The 13,729-nt window shown below is 54.7% G+C and overlaps 1 protein-coding gene across 7 annotated transcripts in view; it reads left to right on the top strand.

The window, feature by feature from the left end:
* The window catches only part of SLC38A10 (solute carrier family 38 member 10), a 40,384-nt gene that overhangs the window by 723 nt on the left and 25,932 nt on the right, over positions 1-13,729 (top strand). For all 7 annotated transcript variants that reach the window (XM_060394959.1, XM_060394960.1, XM_042256755.1 and 4 more), the window contains exons 2-8: positions 2,455-2,572; positions 7,117-7,162; positions 7,966-8,059; positions 8,277-8,420; positions 9,290-9,414; positions 11,998-12,100; positions 12,911-13,093. In XM_060394959.1, the coding sequence (XP_060250942.1) occupies positions 2,455-2,572; positions 7,117-7,162; positions 7,966-8,059; positions 8,277-8,420; positions 9,290-9,414; positions 11,998-12,100; positions 12,911-13,093 (813 nt within the window). The remainder of the gene's footprint in view (positions 1-2,454; positions 2,573-7,116; positions 7,163-7,965; positions 8,060-8,276; positions 8,421-9,289; positions 9,415-11,997; positions 12,101-12,910; positions 13,094-13,729) is intronic.

A 13,729-nucleotide genomic window follows, 5' to 3' on the forward strand; every position in this document is an offset into this window, starting at 1 on the left:
GAACAGTTAATAACTTAAGATCAAAGTTCAAATGTAGCAAAGTAATATGATCTTTTAAAAATGGAAAGTGACCACAGGATTCAGTGTTATTTTTCTTTATTATTATTTCTAAAAACTCTGACCTAACTGCACTTGTGTTCAGAAGCACATCAGTCAAACCCCCAGGCCTTGGAACTAGTTTGGGGTGTTGGTTACAAGGTGATGACTCCATTCTCCAGATTGTGTGCTTAAAATTTGTGCATTTCACCATATGCAAATGTTACCTTGATTGAAAAAATCCAAAATATTAAAAAATTGGTGTCATCCCAGCATTAAATACTGCATGAAAGAAACTCACCATTTTTGAGGTGTGGGTTCATTTGGCTTCTGTTTAATTCACAAATAAACATTCATTTGGTATGGTAGAAAAAGGAGGTGATAGAATTATCAAATTGGGTAACTTCTTTGCTAAAAATGAACTTCTTAGCTTACTGTGTGCCATGCTGGAGATACTGTTACCTCTGCTGCTTGGGGCAGGAGCTGTCTACTGGCTAGGCTGCTTGAGGGTGGAGGAGGAGAGGGACATCAGGGAAGGACAGGTGGCCAACAAGGCCTCAAAGACCAGTCTTACATGACGAGACCAAATAGGTGGGAAAATGAAAATAAGATGATATTTTGGAACTGAAAATCGGCGTCAGCGTTTAATTTTAGAGTAATGCTGCATTTTTCACATTTAGCATCTTTTGGATAAAAATAGCAAAAAGAAAATGCATGTAGTGTTCCCATGTGAGTGGTTGATCTGACTTGGTTGGTGAGCATGTTGGTGGGAGGATGGAGACTGCAGGGCTGTGGAGAAGGCCACGCTGGCGGCTTCAAGAAGCAACATCTGTGTCTTGGCTTGTGAATCCCAGCGTGGGCCAACCACCTCTGGGTATTGGAAGTACTACGTGTCCCAGCGTGCATTGCGACTTGCCTGGCACAGAACTGCATCCTGGGATGTGTAGTTGGCTGGTCCTGAGTCTGTAAATGCAGTGCTGCCTTCCTTGACTCCTCTCTGCCAAGTGCCGCTGTGGCAGGGCTCTGGTGATTCAGATTTGGGTGTCTTACTGTGTGCTGGGCATGAGTCCCCTGCCAGAGCATTTAAAAATGGGCCAGGCTGAGTTGTCTGGGGGGAGAGCTTATCGGTGGGTGCCCTCTTGCAAGCAAAGACCTGGAAGTGGTTTGCCCTGCCCCGAGGGCCTGGCCAAGTTAGGACATGCTGTCACTCATCACTCAGACGCAGCGTCTTCTCTGTGAGAAGCTCCTTGGCAAGAACACCATGTGAGGCCAAGAGGCAATTTGGAGATGTGTATTTTTATCTGGTAGCCAGGTCACTTCAAAGCTTTGTTTGCGTTTTTTGTTTGTTTGGTTTTAATAATTTGGGGTACTTTTCCAAAAAAATAGCAATTTATTAAAGTATAACATGCATACAGAAAAGTGAACTCATTTTAGGTGTCCTCTTGATGGATTTTCATAATATTAACAAACACATATAGCCAGCTCCCAGACTGAGGAATACAGCATTGCCAGCACCCCCCACCCCTGCCTCCTTACTGAGGGTTGCCCTCCCACCCCCAGACCCCACTGGTCAGTGTTGCCAGGTTTTAACTGTATGTGGATGCATCATGTCGTAGGTGTCTGGCTAGCATTGCTCAATTTATCTGTTTTTTAACCTTTGCTAGGCAGGCGTGGCATTTCCTGTTTGGAGCAGTTAGGAACACATGCACGGGGTTTGACCACATGGACCTGTCCTGTGGGGTGGTGACCTGCGCGCAGGAGAGCTGGCTGGTGGGCCGTGTGTGTATTCCGCTTTGCTAGATGCTAGTAGGACAGTTGGTTGTTTCTTCAGTTTTTGGATTACAGATAAACCTGCTGTAAACATTGGCATGCAGGTTTGTGCATGAACACATGTTTTCATTTCTTTTGGGTAAATACCTAGGAGTGCAATTGCTGGTCAGATGGTGAGTGTCTGTTTAACTTATAAGAAAGGCGTAAATGTCATTTTTAATCTCTTCCTTCCAGAATGTGTTTATCACTCGTAGCTGTTGATCCAAGTGGCTGGAAGGTGGTTTGCTGTAGGGTGTCTGCAGGGAACTGGGGAGACTGGCAACCCCTCACCATTCCTTGAGACTCTGGGAAGGCAATGGGGTCCCTGGTGCTCTTTTGGGGACATGTATGTGCTTTATGTCCCTGGACAGAACGTGTTGACCACTCCATCCAGGAACTGTTACTCACTGGCGTAGGGACAAAGTAGAGCTGGGGCCTCAAGTCTAGGGAGCGGGGGCCAAGGGGAGGGCTTTTGGTCATCGTCTGTGCTATTCACCTGTGTTCAGTGTGTGAGACAACGATGCTGTTCAGTTCAGTTGCTCAGTCGTGTCCGACTCTTTGTGACCCCATTTATTTTGTTAATGTCTCTCTTTCGTCCCAACACTCCAGTGTGGCATTGTCCTGGGGGCCTTGCTCTTGGTCTTCTGTTCTTGGATGACGCACCAGTCCTGCATGTTCCTGGTGAAAGCTGCCAGCCTGAGCAAGCGGAGGACTTACGCTGGCCTGGGTGAGTGCATTGCCTCCCTGAGGGGGGCAGGACCTTTCTCAGCACCTTCTTAAAAAGTGCAGCATCTGGATCTGAGGGTGTTGGCCTTAGTCTTTTAAGTACTTTTCTTTCACTTCATTATTTTTTTTTTTTTGGTCATGCCGCACAGCATGAGGGATATTCTTTCCCTGACCAGGGATCGAACCCACACCCCGTGCACTGGAAGCATAGACTCAACCACGGGACTGCCAGTGCTTTGTTCTTTATTCTGCTTTATTCTTAAAAAGTCCTTTGAGCAGCAGTTTCTTTTCTTATTTTAAAATTTAATGCAGTTAAAAAAAAACAAAGCTGTTAACATCAACACGTTTTAAAATTGAGTTAATGCTTGTCCTCCTGCCTTCTCTTTATGCACATCCACACAGAGAGGCCCCTCCCGGTTCAGGCAGCCTTGGCAGCTTCTGTTCCTATGCCTGCGGCCCCAGAGCCTTCCTTCCAAGCTGCCTGACCCAGATATTGCTGCACGTCTTCACTTTGAATGCCATGGGCAGCCTGTCCTTGGGCTCAGGCTTATAGTGGCAGCAAGTCATCACCTCCTCCGCGGCATTCTCTATGTCCTGTTGCTGTTGGTTGCAGTCTTGTTTCCTCTAGTTCTTTCTTCCTTTGATTTCAGCTGAGGCAAAGAAGGCTGTGCTTTCCACCTCCTTTCAGTTTGATCTATTTCCTGGGCAGCCTGTCTCTGAGGGCAGGGCCTGCACTCTGCCGCCCGCCTCAGGCTGGTGTGCGAAGGCTGCATTCTCTCTGCCACCTCGGACCTTTCGACTCCACGTTGTATTCTGGGAATACGTGGTGTGGGTGTTGAAATACCAGTACACGTGGTCTCAGAGGCTGCCCTATGCACGTCTGGGGAAGACTCCCATCCTCTGGCTGGGACCCCCTGACCATCCAGCTAGTGTGTGGCCCGGATGCTGGGTCCGCTCGCAGAGGCCCTGGTGGGCCCTCGGCTCCCAGCTCTCACAGCAGGGAGGAGGTGCCAAGAGGAAACGGTGTGCAGAGTTCCCGGGGCCAAAGAAAATAAAAACATCTGTGAGCCCCACGCGTGGGCTTTTGGCAGCGTGACCTCTGGTTTCCTTCCAGTCTGCCTACTTTGCATTGGCACCGAGATACTCGCATTTGTTCTGACCTCAAAACTGAAGGACTGCTTCCTTCTCTCTCCATTCTGATAAGAGTGGTGCTGTCAGACTCTTTCATTGCTGTTGGAGTCACGTGGGGAAGTGAAATATAGCGGCTAAATTTGGCTCGCTCCCGTGAGACCAAGTTCTACTTGGGATGATATGTGCACCAGGGCAGGTCCCTTCCTCCTTCTGCGAGGCTGTGGCTTTTGGGGTGACTCTTTCTCCCTGCTCAGGGTTCCCATGAAATGCTTGGCTGTTCCCTGAAAGAGGATGAGTGACCCTGGACTGGGGAGGCTGTGGTTTTTGACAGCTGTCCATCTGAACATTCTTAGAAAGTCCTTGAGAAGGCAGACTGGTTTGACGAGGTGTGAAAGCTTGAAGAAAACCACCTGTGGACACCCTCCTGCGTGGTTGGCTGGGGCTCCCACCTTTAACTGCCTCTGGTGGCTGGAGCCCAGTTCTAACTACCCAGAAGCAAAAAAGATCTGAAACCACCTGTGGTCTCTGATTATGCCTTTGGTACCAAACAAGATGGTGCATTTGTGTGAACTCCCACAGTCCCCCCAGGCCCAGCCTGCAGCATCAGCTGCCCTTTGTCCTGGCTCCGTTTTGGCACCATCTCTGAAATGGAGAGACCCCCCGACTTGGAGCCCTACACAGGACGAGACGGGAGTCTCTCGGACCCCTTGGACCAGCAATCATCCCACACCTCCTGGGCCGTTTCCGCTGCTTGTAGGTCTTCTGGAGGAGACGGACAAGCCTGGAGACAGTGCAGTGCAGAGTGTAGAAGCTGCTGAACGGCAGAGGCATCCTCAACAGATAACCTTTTTAAGCCATCTGCGCTCCAAGAACGGGAGGGTGGTTTTCTCAAGTTTGAGTTTGCGACATTTCTCAGTTTGGTTCATCCCTGGAAGTGACCACAGGGCTGCCCTCCCTGTCCTGGCCTATGCGTAGACATCACTGGAGAACGAACTTTGCCAGTCTGGGGAGATACAGCCCTGCTGTATCTTGTGTTTTCTGTTGGTGTTTTGTGGTGTTCTGTTTGCTGCTTGTAGACCCAGTTCTGTGAATTTTATCTACTTTTTATCTGCTGTTCCTTGTATGGCTGACTTTCAAGTAGACTTTTCAAACCCCATTTTCAGAAGACATAAAGCTATACCAGATAGTCAGCTGTCCCTAGAAGTCATGGCCCCATGAGGCCACTCTGACCCAGGCCCTGCCTGCAGAGGTGACCAGGCCTTGCTGCCGCCTCGGAGTGCCCAGCCGTGTGCAGCAGCTGCTCTGGCACCGCGTCTGTGGTCCTGTCGTCTACCTGCCCAGGTTTCTGTGGCCCTAGTCAGCCTGCTGCCCGATCATGGCTGGGTGGGGCCGGCAGAGGGCCTGTTCCTCCCTACCTGTCCCAAGTTGTGTGACCTGCATCTGTGGTCACTTGGCTTGGGAAATGAGGGTCATAAAACCATCCTTTCTGACACCCAGGATTCTCTGCACTCCCTACCCCTTGTTTATCCAGCAAATGGTCATCATACGTCCCAGGCAGATGGCAGCGGGAGTCAGGTGGCTGGCTCTTGGGAGGGCTGGGTTGAGGTCCCTGCCCTCCGTGTGAATAGCACAGTTTGGTGTGTGCTTCCCCATCTCTGCCTGATAAGTGGAGGCTGCGGACTGTGGGCAGAGAGCGTGGGGTAGGGCTGGGGCCCGAGTTCCACGAGGTGGCCTGAGAGTCAGTTCTGCGTGCCTGGTGACCACAGAGCTGTGGGCCCGGCTGTGGCCCCAGGAGAAAGCCCTGAGCCAGCCTCTCTGGGGAGACTGGGGACCCCCTCCTGACAGCACTCCTGCTGCACGCCTGGCAGGAGTGCCAGCTCCGGGTCCCCGCAGGGCCCAGCCCATGAGCTGCAGCGAGCCTGCCGCAGGTGGAGAGGGGAGGGCCGACCCAGGAGCATGGGGAAGGGACCTGCCTCTTGGAAACCATCCAGCAGATGCCATCCAGCCTCACGGGGCAGGTCTGGCGCTGTGGTTCTGGTCCAGAGGGGCGGGAGGGCAATCTCTGGCTTGCCAGGCAAGAGGCTGAGGGCCGGACGCTTGAAACAATGTGTGGGGTGTGTGTGGGGCTGTCCCGGCTGAGAGCCGGGCGGGAACCACAGGCCTCAGCACAAGCGGGGGCAGCAGCGCTAGGATCGTCCTTCTGGGAACCGGTCAGGTCTTTCTGGGTGAAAAGGTGCCGCCTCATGACTTTTTTCTGGCTTCCTAGAGCAACTTTAGTTTCCTTTGTCCAGAATGCGGGTGTGTTCTGGAACTCTCTCTGGCAGGGTGCTCTGAGCACTTAGAATATGCTGTAGATGCTCAGCTTCCTTTTGGAGAAGGAAAAGGAATGGGATGGCTGGGCCCCGGACACCTTCACGTTAGGGGCACTGGACCTTGTGTCTTAGAGGACCCCGAGGTGCAAGTGTCCATGTGGTGGTTGGACAGGCCTGGGCTGGAATGAGCCCTGGTTTGCTTCCCAAGGCCACCTGCCCTGTGGCCATGTAGCCCAGGGTTTCCATGTTCACCGGCTTTTGGCAGTGCTGTGCTTTTTCCTGAGTAGTTTGAAGGTAAAGTCGTTTTTTGGACTCGTTCATGTCAGGCGGCCTGCGTGTTCCATGCTCTCTGGTCTCCTGGACGGCTCTGCCCGTATGAGGGAGGGGGCTGTGCTGTCGCGCCCCCCCCCCCCCCCCGCCCTCGTCCGGCTCACCACGGGGCTGGGTCGCAGGGGTTCCCTGCTTCTGTGAGGTCCAGGGAGGGGCCTGCTGAGTCAGCTCTTAATCTCTCCTCTGCTGGAAATAGCTCCACTGTCAGGAAGGATGGGCAGAGGGGCTCCTCCAGGCTTGTGTGCACTTGTCCCCTCCTGTCCCAAAGCACCTTGCTCAAGACTTTCTGCTAAAACCATAGAGTGAACATGAAGGCCCTTAGCCAGGTCCCCTTGTTACGCCTGGGAAAACCAGATGTGCTGGGGCTGGGCTGACCGCCCTACCCGGGCACCCCGCACCCTGTCCCGGGCAGCCCCCGACGCAGGCAGGCCTCCCTTGGCCTCCTTATTGGCAGCCTAGCTTGCCCAGAGGGAGACTGTTGCTTCCCTGGGACCATTTTTCTTTTCTTTTTTCTTTCCTTTCCTTTTCTTTGTGGATGTGTGAGTATGAAAAGTGACCCACCCTAGCTTTGTTCTTATTTTCGGTGATTCTTATTTGTTGAAGGTAGATCTAAAAAAAGCATGGGACCAAAATTTTCAAATATCCCCTTATACCCATAGAACTCCAGACCCACAGGTTTTTGTCAGATTGCCTTTCACAGGTAATATTTTTACTGATGTGCTTCTCTCAGTTTAGACTGAGCGTTCATTCTCTTTTTCCCTCCCTGCACTAGCATTGCACGCCTACGGGAAAGCAGGGAAGATGCTGGTGGAGACCAGGTAGGTGGTGCCGTTCTTTTGGGGGTAATTCTGTCCTTCACTTGTGACCAAAGGGAAACAGGAGGGTTGTTACACAGTGAGCTGGATGTTTCAGACGTGGATTGGTTCATAGCTTAAAATATTTCTCTGAAGTGTTACTAAATAGTTGAAAGTTTAATTTATTGTACCCTTAAAATGATTAGTGTCAAGCCTGAAAGCCTTATTTAAGTCTTACTAAGAAAAATGTAAAAATGGAAAACCCAGGGAGCACAGCGAGGGGACGCTCCCTCGGCTGTACTTCATCTCTGGGTTCTGTTCCTGAAACTCAGATGCCCCGCCCATCCCGCCCCTTGCCCCGAACACTGTTGCATAAAGATGGCATTAAGCTGGAAATGTCATATTCTCCCTTTGGAGTAAAATTTTATGAGATGAAAAAAAATGGTTGAGAAATTGCACTTTTAGGCTTCTAAATTAGGGAATTGCAAACTGAAAAGAATAACCCTTTTCTGAAGCAGTTGATTGTTCTTTCAACTTGTCTTAACATCACAGTGCATTTTTGTACCACCTGAAAGAACTTTTAGAACCTCCTGCCGAGAGAAAAATGTAATACCACATAAAGAAGAGTTTAGTGTTGCTCAATATTCATTCTGAGTAAAATAGCAAACTCCGAACTCTGCAGCCAAACCCTGGAAACTGTTGAATGTTGACACTGTGTCTCCTGTTCGACCCCTCCCTTGGGTTGTTGCATGTCAGCGGGCAGGGGGATGCAGGTGTGTCTGGGACCCCTGGTGCTCAACTCTCAAGCTCGCCCGCCTTCCTTGCAGCATGATTGGGCTGATGCTGGGAACGTGCATTGCCTTCTACGTTGTGATTGGCGACCTGGGGTCCAACTTCTTTGCTCGGCTGTTTGGGTTTCAGGTAAGGACATCTACAGGTGTGCGGTACATCGGAAACCTCACGGCTGCTCGAGTGGCAGCCTGGGAACTGTTTGAGTCCACATCTCGGACGGGGAGTGGTGGGAGGGGCTCTGAGACCAGCACGCCAAGAGGTGAAGCGTGCTGGGCCCCAGTCAGTTCTGGGGCTTGGGGTGGGAAGCCAGGGCCGTCCCTGGGCCAACACCTGGCGCTCTGCCCAGGTCACGGGCACCTTCCGCATGCTCCTGCTCTTCGCTGTGTCCCTGTGCATCGTACTCCCGCTCAGCCTGCAGAGGAACATGATGGCCTCCATCCAGTCCTTCAGCGCCATGGCCCTCATCTTCTACACCGTGTTCATGTTCGTGGTGAGTGTCAGGCCGCCAGCTGCAGCTGAGGTTGACGGGAACGTGATGTAGAATCCGCCACAGGAGCCCAGTGGCCAGATGGGGCCGCAGGGGAGGGGAGCGCTCTGAGGCAGGGAGTGAAAGCGTGATGCTCCCCAGTTCACGGAAGACCTTTTATGTGGGCTTTGTGGCCAAGAGTCAGGAGGCCAGCCTTTTGTCATGACGAGGTGAGAGCAGTTGTTGTCTAATGAGTGTTTATCACTGACTGTTGAGAGGGCAGGGGGGTGCAGTCTGGAGTTGATACTCAGGGCGCCCCTTGGGAGCCCCTGGGCCTGAGCCCCTGACCACTCCGGTGGGAGCAGAATGGGAGAGTCTGTGCAGTGGGCTCTCCTTAGAAGACCAAGCCCCGGGTGGTGTCTCCAGTGCCCCTCGGCTCTGAGGGCCAGCCCAGTGATCCTTCCTCTGCTTCTCCAGGCAGCCCTGTCCTTGATGGGTCTGTCTTTTAAATTATGTCTGCACAGGACTGGCAAGGACCTGCCAGCTTGGGGGACTGTCCTGACCTGGAGGCGACTGGGGTGTGCACAGCAGGTGGGGCTCATTGCTTACCATCTGTAGCCCTGGATGGGCAGCCGCCCCTGGTGCCAGGAGGCCCCACAGCTCCTCTGGGCAGCACCTGGCCAGCTGGTGGCACAGCAGAGAGCCGAAACCCTGGGGCCACACACCACTCCCAGCCCCTGCAGCCCCCCCAGCCCCTCCAGCCGGTGGCAACAGGCTGCCCTGTGCGGGGCCTGCACTGTGGTGCCGGCTGTCTCGGTGCCCTGCCCGGCCCTGGCCCGAGTCCCACCTGTGTGTGCTGCCCTGTGCCGAGTCCCGCTTCCTTCTCCTCGCAGATCGTGCTCTCCTCCTTCAAGCACGGCCTCTTCGGTGGGCAGTGGCTGCAGCGGGTCAGTTACATCCGCTGGGAGGGCGTCTTCCGCTGCATCCCCATCTTTGGCATGTCCTTTGCCTGCCAGTCGTAAGTACTACCTGCTCCTGGGGCCCTGGGGGTGAGTGTTGCAAGGGGAGGCTGCCATCCTGGGGGCGGGAAGCACCGTTTCTTTCAGTGGGTGATCCAGGCCATGAGGAGGAAGGTGTTCTTCACCGTGGCCTCTCCCACTCCGGGTTCAGGGCGGGAGTTCTGTGTTTACCGGGAGAGAAATTGACTGTTCCCGAGATGTGTTGCCGGCACTGTTGGCGACAACGCCCAGTTTGCCAAATCCCCCACGAGCAGAGTTGGCTGTGGGGAGCACAGCACAGCCCCGAACCATCTGACTCACAGAGTCCCAAGCATTTTGCCAGAGTTTAGCTATTCGTGTGAGAATATTTAAGAGGGAATTGCGCAAACATTGACTTCAGACTGCTGCTGGGACGCTTTCAGAGGCGCGTGTGTGTGTGCCTGTGTGCGCGCACACGTGTGTGCGTTTGAGCAGGCATGCGCTCTGGCACTTGGGGCTCTGTAAATGCAGAGCAGTGATTTCCATAATTCCAGCAGCCTTACCTTCTCCACCAAATGACAGGAACCTACGATCCATGCCCGGCCGGGTGGTAACCCTGCTCAAAAGAGGCGTAAATCCGGCCGGGACAAGAAAGGACCGTCGGTGGCGGGGGTCTGGCAGAGCAGCCCCCTGCAGCTCCACGGGCGTGAACCGTGCCAGTTGTAAACTAACGTGACAGATGAGACTTGTTCCGACTGCTGTGTTTACACCCACACGCGAGATCCAAATCGTCGTTCCCACTTCTCGTCTCGCTTGGCAGCTCGGTTTCCGCCAGAGCACACTCCGCTCTTGCTGTTTAACGTCCCTGTTAGAGTTGGTGACAGAAGCTACATCCTTTTGCCGTGTACCTAGTTACCGATTGTCCTTTTTTCCTGTGGGTTTGGTCTGGCTTTCTGGTGGGGGCTGCTCTGTCATCAAGTGGGTCTCTTGGGCTTGGTTCTCAGGTTGAGTTATGGGTTCTGGAAAGGGGCGGGTTGTGAGCTCATATTCTGTCTGCAGCTCACGGAAGGCGCGGGGCCTGGGGATGTGCCCATATCACCTGGGGAGTGGAGCCGAGGGTCTAGAGCTGGGGCTCTTCCCTGCACATCTGGCCCTGAAGGGCATGCAGGCTGGGAGCCCTGCTGCCCTTGCCAGGTGGCCATGGGCCCTGCTGCCTGGCTGGTCTCCCCACCCTGGATGGGCTGGGCCTCTGCTGGGCCGTCAGTGTGCAGCCCTCCCTGGTCTGACTTCGAGGTAGATGAGTACAGGGCGGCACAGGACCAGCAGGCCCCCAGCGCAGCTCAGAGAGAGCACAGAGCGCATGGAGGCCCAGCCTGTGCGGGGCAGGCAGACACCTCTGACTCAGGTAAACTGAGTCATCGGCTGCTTGGTGAGATGAGCAGGTGCTCTGCAGGTGCCACAGGCAGGATTGAGGAAGGCGGGCACCACAGCCTTGCCACACCCATCCATCCTCACATGTGGGCACAGCCCCTCCCCTCAGCGGCTCCTGGGCAGGGGCTTCCCCCCGTGTGTGCTGGGGACGCCCCTGCCCTGAGATCTGGTGCTGGGGCTCCCTGGCGTGGCCCTGGCCCTGGCCCTAGGAGCTGGGCAGTCCCCCTGCAGGTCCTCTGCCACCTCCCTGGTCTGCATGGGTGTGTGTGCGTGTGGCCGCTGACTCCCCTCTGTAGGACCGAGGTGGGGACAGCTGTCCACGGTGACTCTTGCCCACCAGCAGTGGCCAGTGGGACAGTGTAGGGCCAGGGACGGTGCCAGCTTCTGCCAGCCAGGCCTCCCCCATCCTTGTCATTTGCTGTTAGTAACATTAGTGGGTCCTCTTTGTTCTCCTTTCACCTTTTTTTAAGTTGGTTTTGGGGTTTGGCTCTGCTGACTGTCGTGCTTTTCACTTAACATCCTGCTGCGCCCCCTCCCGGCCTCCCGTGTGGCATGACCGCCGGCCTTGACTCCCTGGGTGCCAAGCCTGAGCCCTCAGCACAGCGTTACCCTGCTGTCTCCTCTCAGAGCTGCACAGGGTGCCCGCCCCTCCCTGTCTGCCTCCGTGTGGCCCACCTTTCTCAGGTGCCGGCTCCCTACCTGCCGTTTGCAGAGAGCCCACGTGGACACATCCGTCCCTCACCCGGCAGCGCTGCCCTGCTGGCCCTGGGCCGTGGGGCTGCAGCCGCGCTCCGTCCTAGAGCTGGGTCCATGCCGGCTCTGAGCCCCTTACTGAGGCGCTGAGATGGGCAGGCGGCCCGGCTTGTTTGTTTAACTTTCCATTCTTTTGACAGCGACGCTCTGAACCGCTTCCTGCTTCCCCTGTAAACACGGGCTGCTTAGCCCAGCCCGGAGCTCCCTGGAGCGGTCACGCTCCTGCTGCAGTGGAACAAACGGCCTTTCATCCTGTGGCACTTCTGAAATGTTTACAGAGAGTGCGTGCAGGGAACGCGCCGAGTGCCGTCCGTAGTGTTGTGTGAGCCCGGCCTCAGCGCTGGTGGCGGCCAGCGTCGTGGGAAGGCAGGTGTTGGAGACTTGGCTGGGGGCCTGGGAGAGGCGAGTCGGCTCCGCGAAGTTGCTGGTTATTTTTACAGCCAGGTCCTGCCCACGTACGACAGCCTGGATGAGCCATCAGTGAAAACCATGAGCTCCATCTTTGCCTCCTCCCTCAACGTGGTCACTACCTTCTACGTCACGGTAGGAACCCGTTCATGCCCCTTCCCCTCCCCCAGCTCCTCCAGTCCCCAGTGCAGGCCTGTCCTTGCTTCTTCCCATCCCGGTGGCCAAAGGGCAGCTCCACTCAGCTCGAGGGCCGGCAGGGAGCTGACTCTCCAGGTGGTGTTGGTGTCTCCATCCCCGGAGGAGCGTGGGCACCTCAACCCAGGGCCTGGAGCCTCCGCACGACCTCTGCTGACTCACTGGAGAAAGGTGGTGCAGCAGTGAGGAACTCGAGAAATAGCAGAGCAAGAAAATCACAAGCTCCAGCCCGTGGACACAGATGCAGCTCACGTTTCAGTAGATGGTCCCCTCCAGTCTTCTAAATTCTCTTCATTGTTTTTTTACATGGCAGATAGAGTTATAAATTCGTTGAGAGTCTGACTTGTTTTCCTGAACCTTGTGGTTCCCCCACTCTTGTCGGTTTTTCCGAATGGTCCATCAGATTGTTGTTCATTCAGCCTGTGGGGACAGCAGTTTACCCCTCGGTTCCCAAGTTTGGGTTTTGAGCCACATTAAATTCAGCCCCTCCGTGGGGCTTGTGGGGCATGCCTCTGCTCACTTTCCAAGCAGGCAGCTCCCTTCTCTTGGTGCCTCGCTGTCCAAGCAGGGAGAAGCCACGTGGGAGTCTCACCTTCAGGGCTTCCGCCTCTGTTCATCAGAGAGGACTTGTATGAGTCAGGAGCTGGTGGGCTTTGGTCCTGCTACAGCTGCTTGTGACGAGGTTCGAGGCCGTTCCCGAGAGGGTGTGCCTCTCCCGCCACGTGTCCCCTGCTGTCGGCCCCCCTGCAGGTGGGCTTCTTCGGCTACGTGAGCTTCACCGAGGCCACCGAGGGCAACGTGCTCATGCATTTCCCCTCCAACCTGGTGACTGAGATGATCCGTGTGGGCTTCATGATGTCCGTGGCCGTGGGCTTCCCCATGATGATCCTGCCCTGCAGACAGGCCTTGAACACTCTGCTCTTCGAGCAGCAGGTAAGGTGCTCAGGGCCCCTCGGATGGCGTTCTGCCCAGAATCCTTGCTGTCCTGACCTCAGTTACATTGTCCTCAAGTGGCTTTTGCTAGTTCCTTGTTTTCCTGGGCAGTAGCAGGCAGAGCTTTTTCTAGTTAAAAATCAGAAACTCCAGTTAAGATGGAATCTTTTAATAGGGTGTGTTTTTTTTTTTTTTTAAACCAACCAACTTTGGAGGAAAGAGTGCCAGATCAGCCAGGTTGGTTCCTGCAGGAGGCGTGGAGTCAGGCTCAGCGCCCAAGCAGCTTAGGCCCGTGTCCTGTGATTGCCCTGCTGTCCTCCGTTGGGGGAGTCGTGGGAATCGGGGGCTTGCTGCAGCATGAACCCGTGGGAGAGGAGCAGGTGGGAACTCAGGAGAGCCGGCTTGACTGACAGGCATGTGTAATGGCCGGCCAGGTGGGCCGATCAGTGCTGGGGTCAGGCCACTGTTCTCTTTAGGTTCGTGTAACAGAAAGTTTTAACAGTTTGACAGAAGACATCTGAGCCCTGAGAGAGGCTGTTTCGTTTGCTGTCGTATGTGTAGGCCCAGCTCCATGTAGTCCTGTGTGAGCAGTTTTCAAATGTACAGTTGGAACCCAGACTCCCCCACTAACTGCTG

Source organism: Ovis aries, chromosome 11 (assembly GCF_016772045.2).
Source record: "Ovis aries strain OAR_USU_Benz2616 breed Rambouillet chromosome 11, ARS-UI_Ramb_v3.0, whole genome shotgun sequence".
NCBI lineage: Eukaryota > Metazoa > Chordata > Mammalia > Artiodactyla > Bovidae > Ovis > Ovis aries.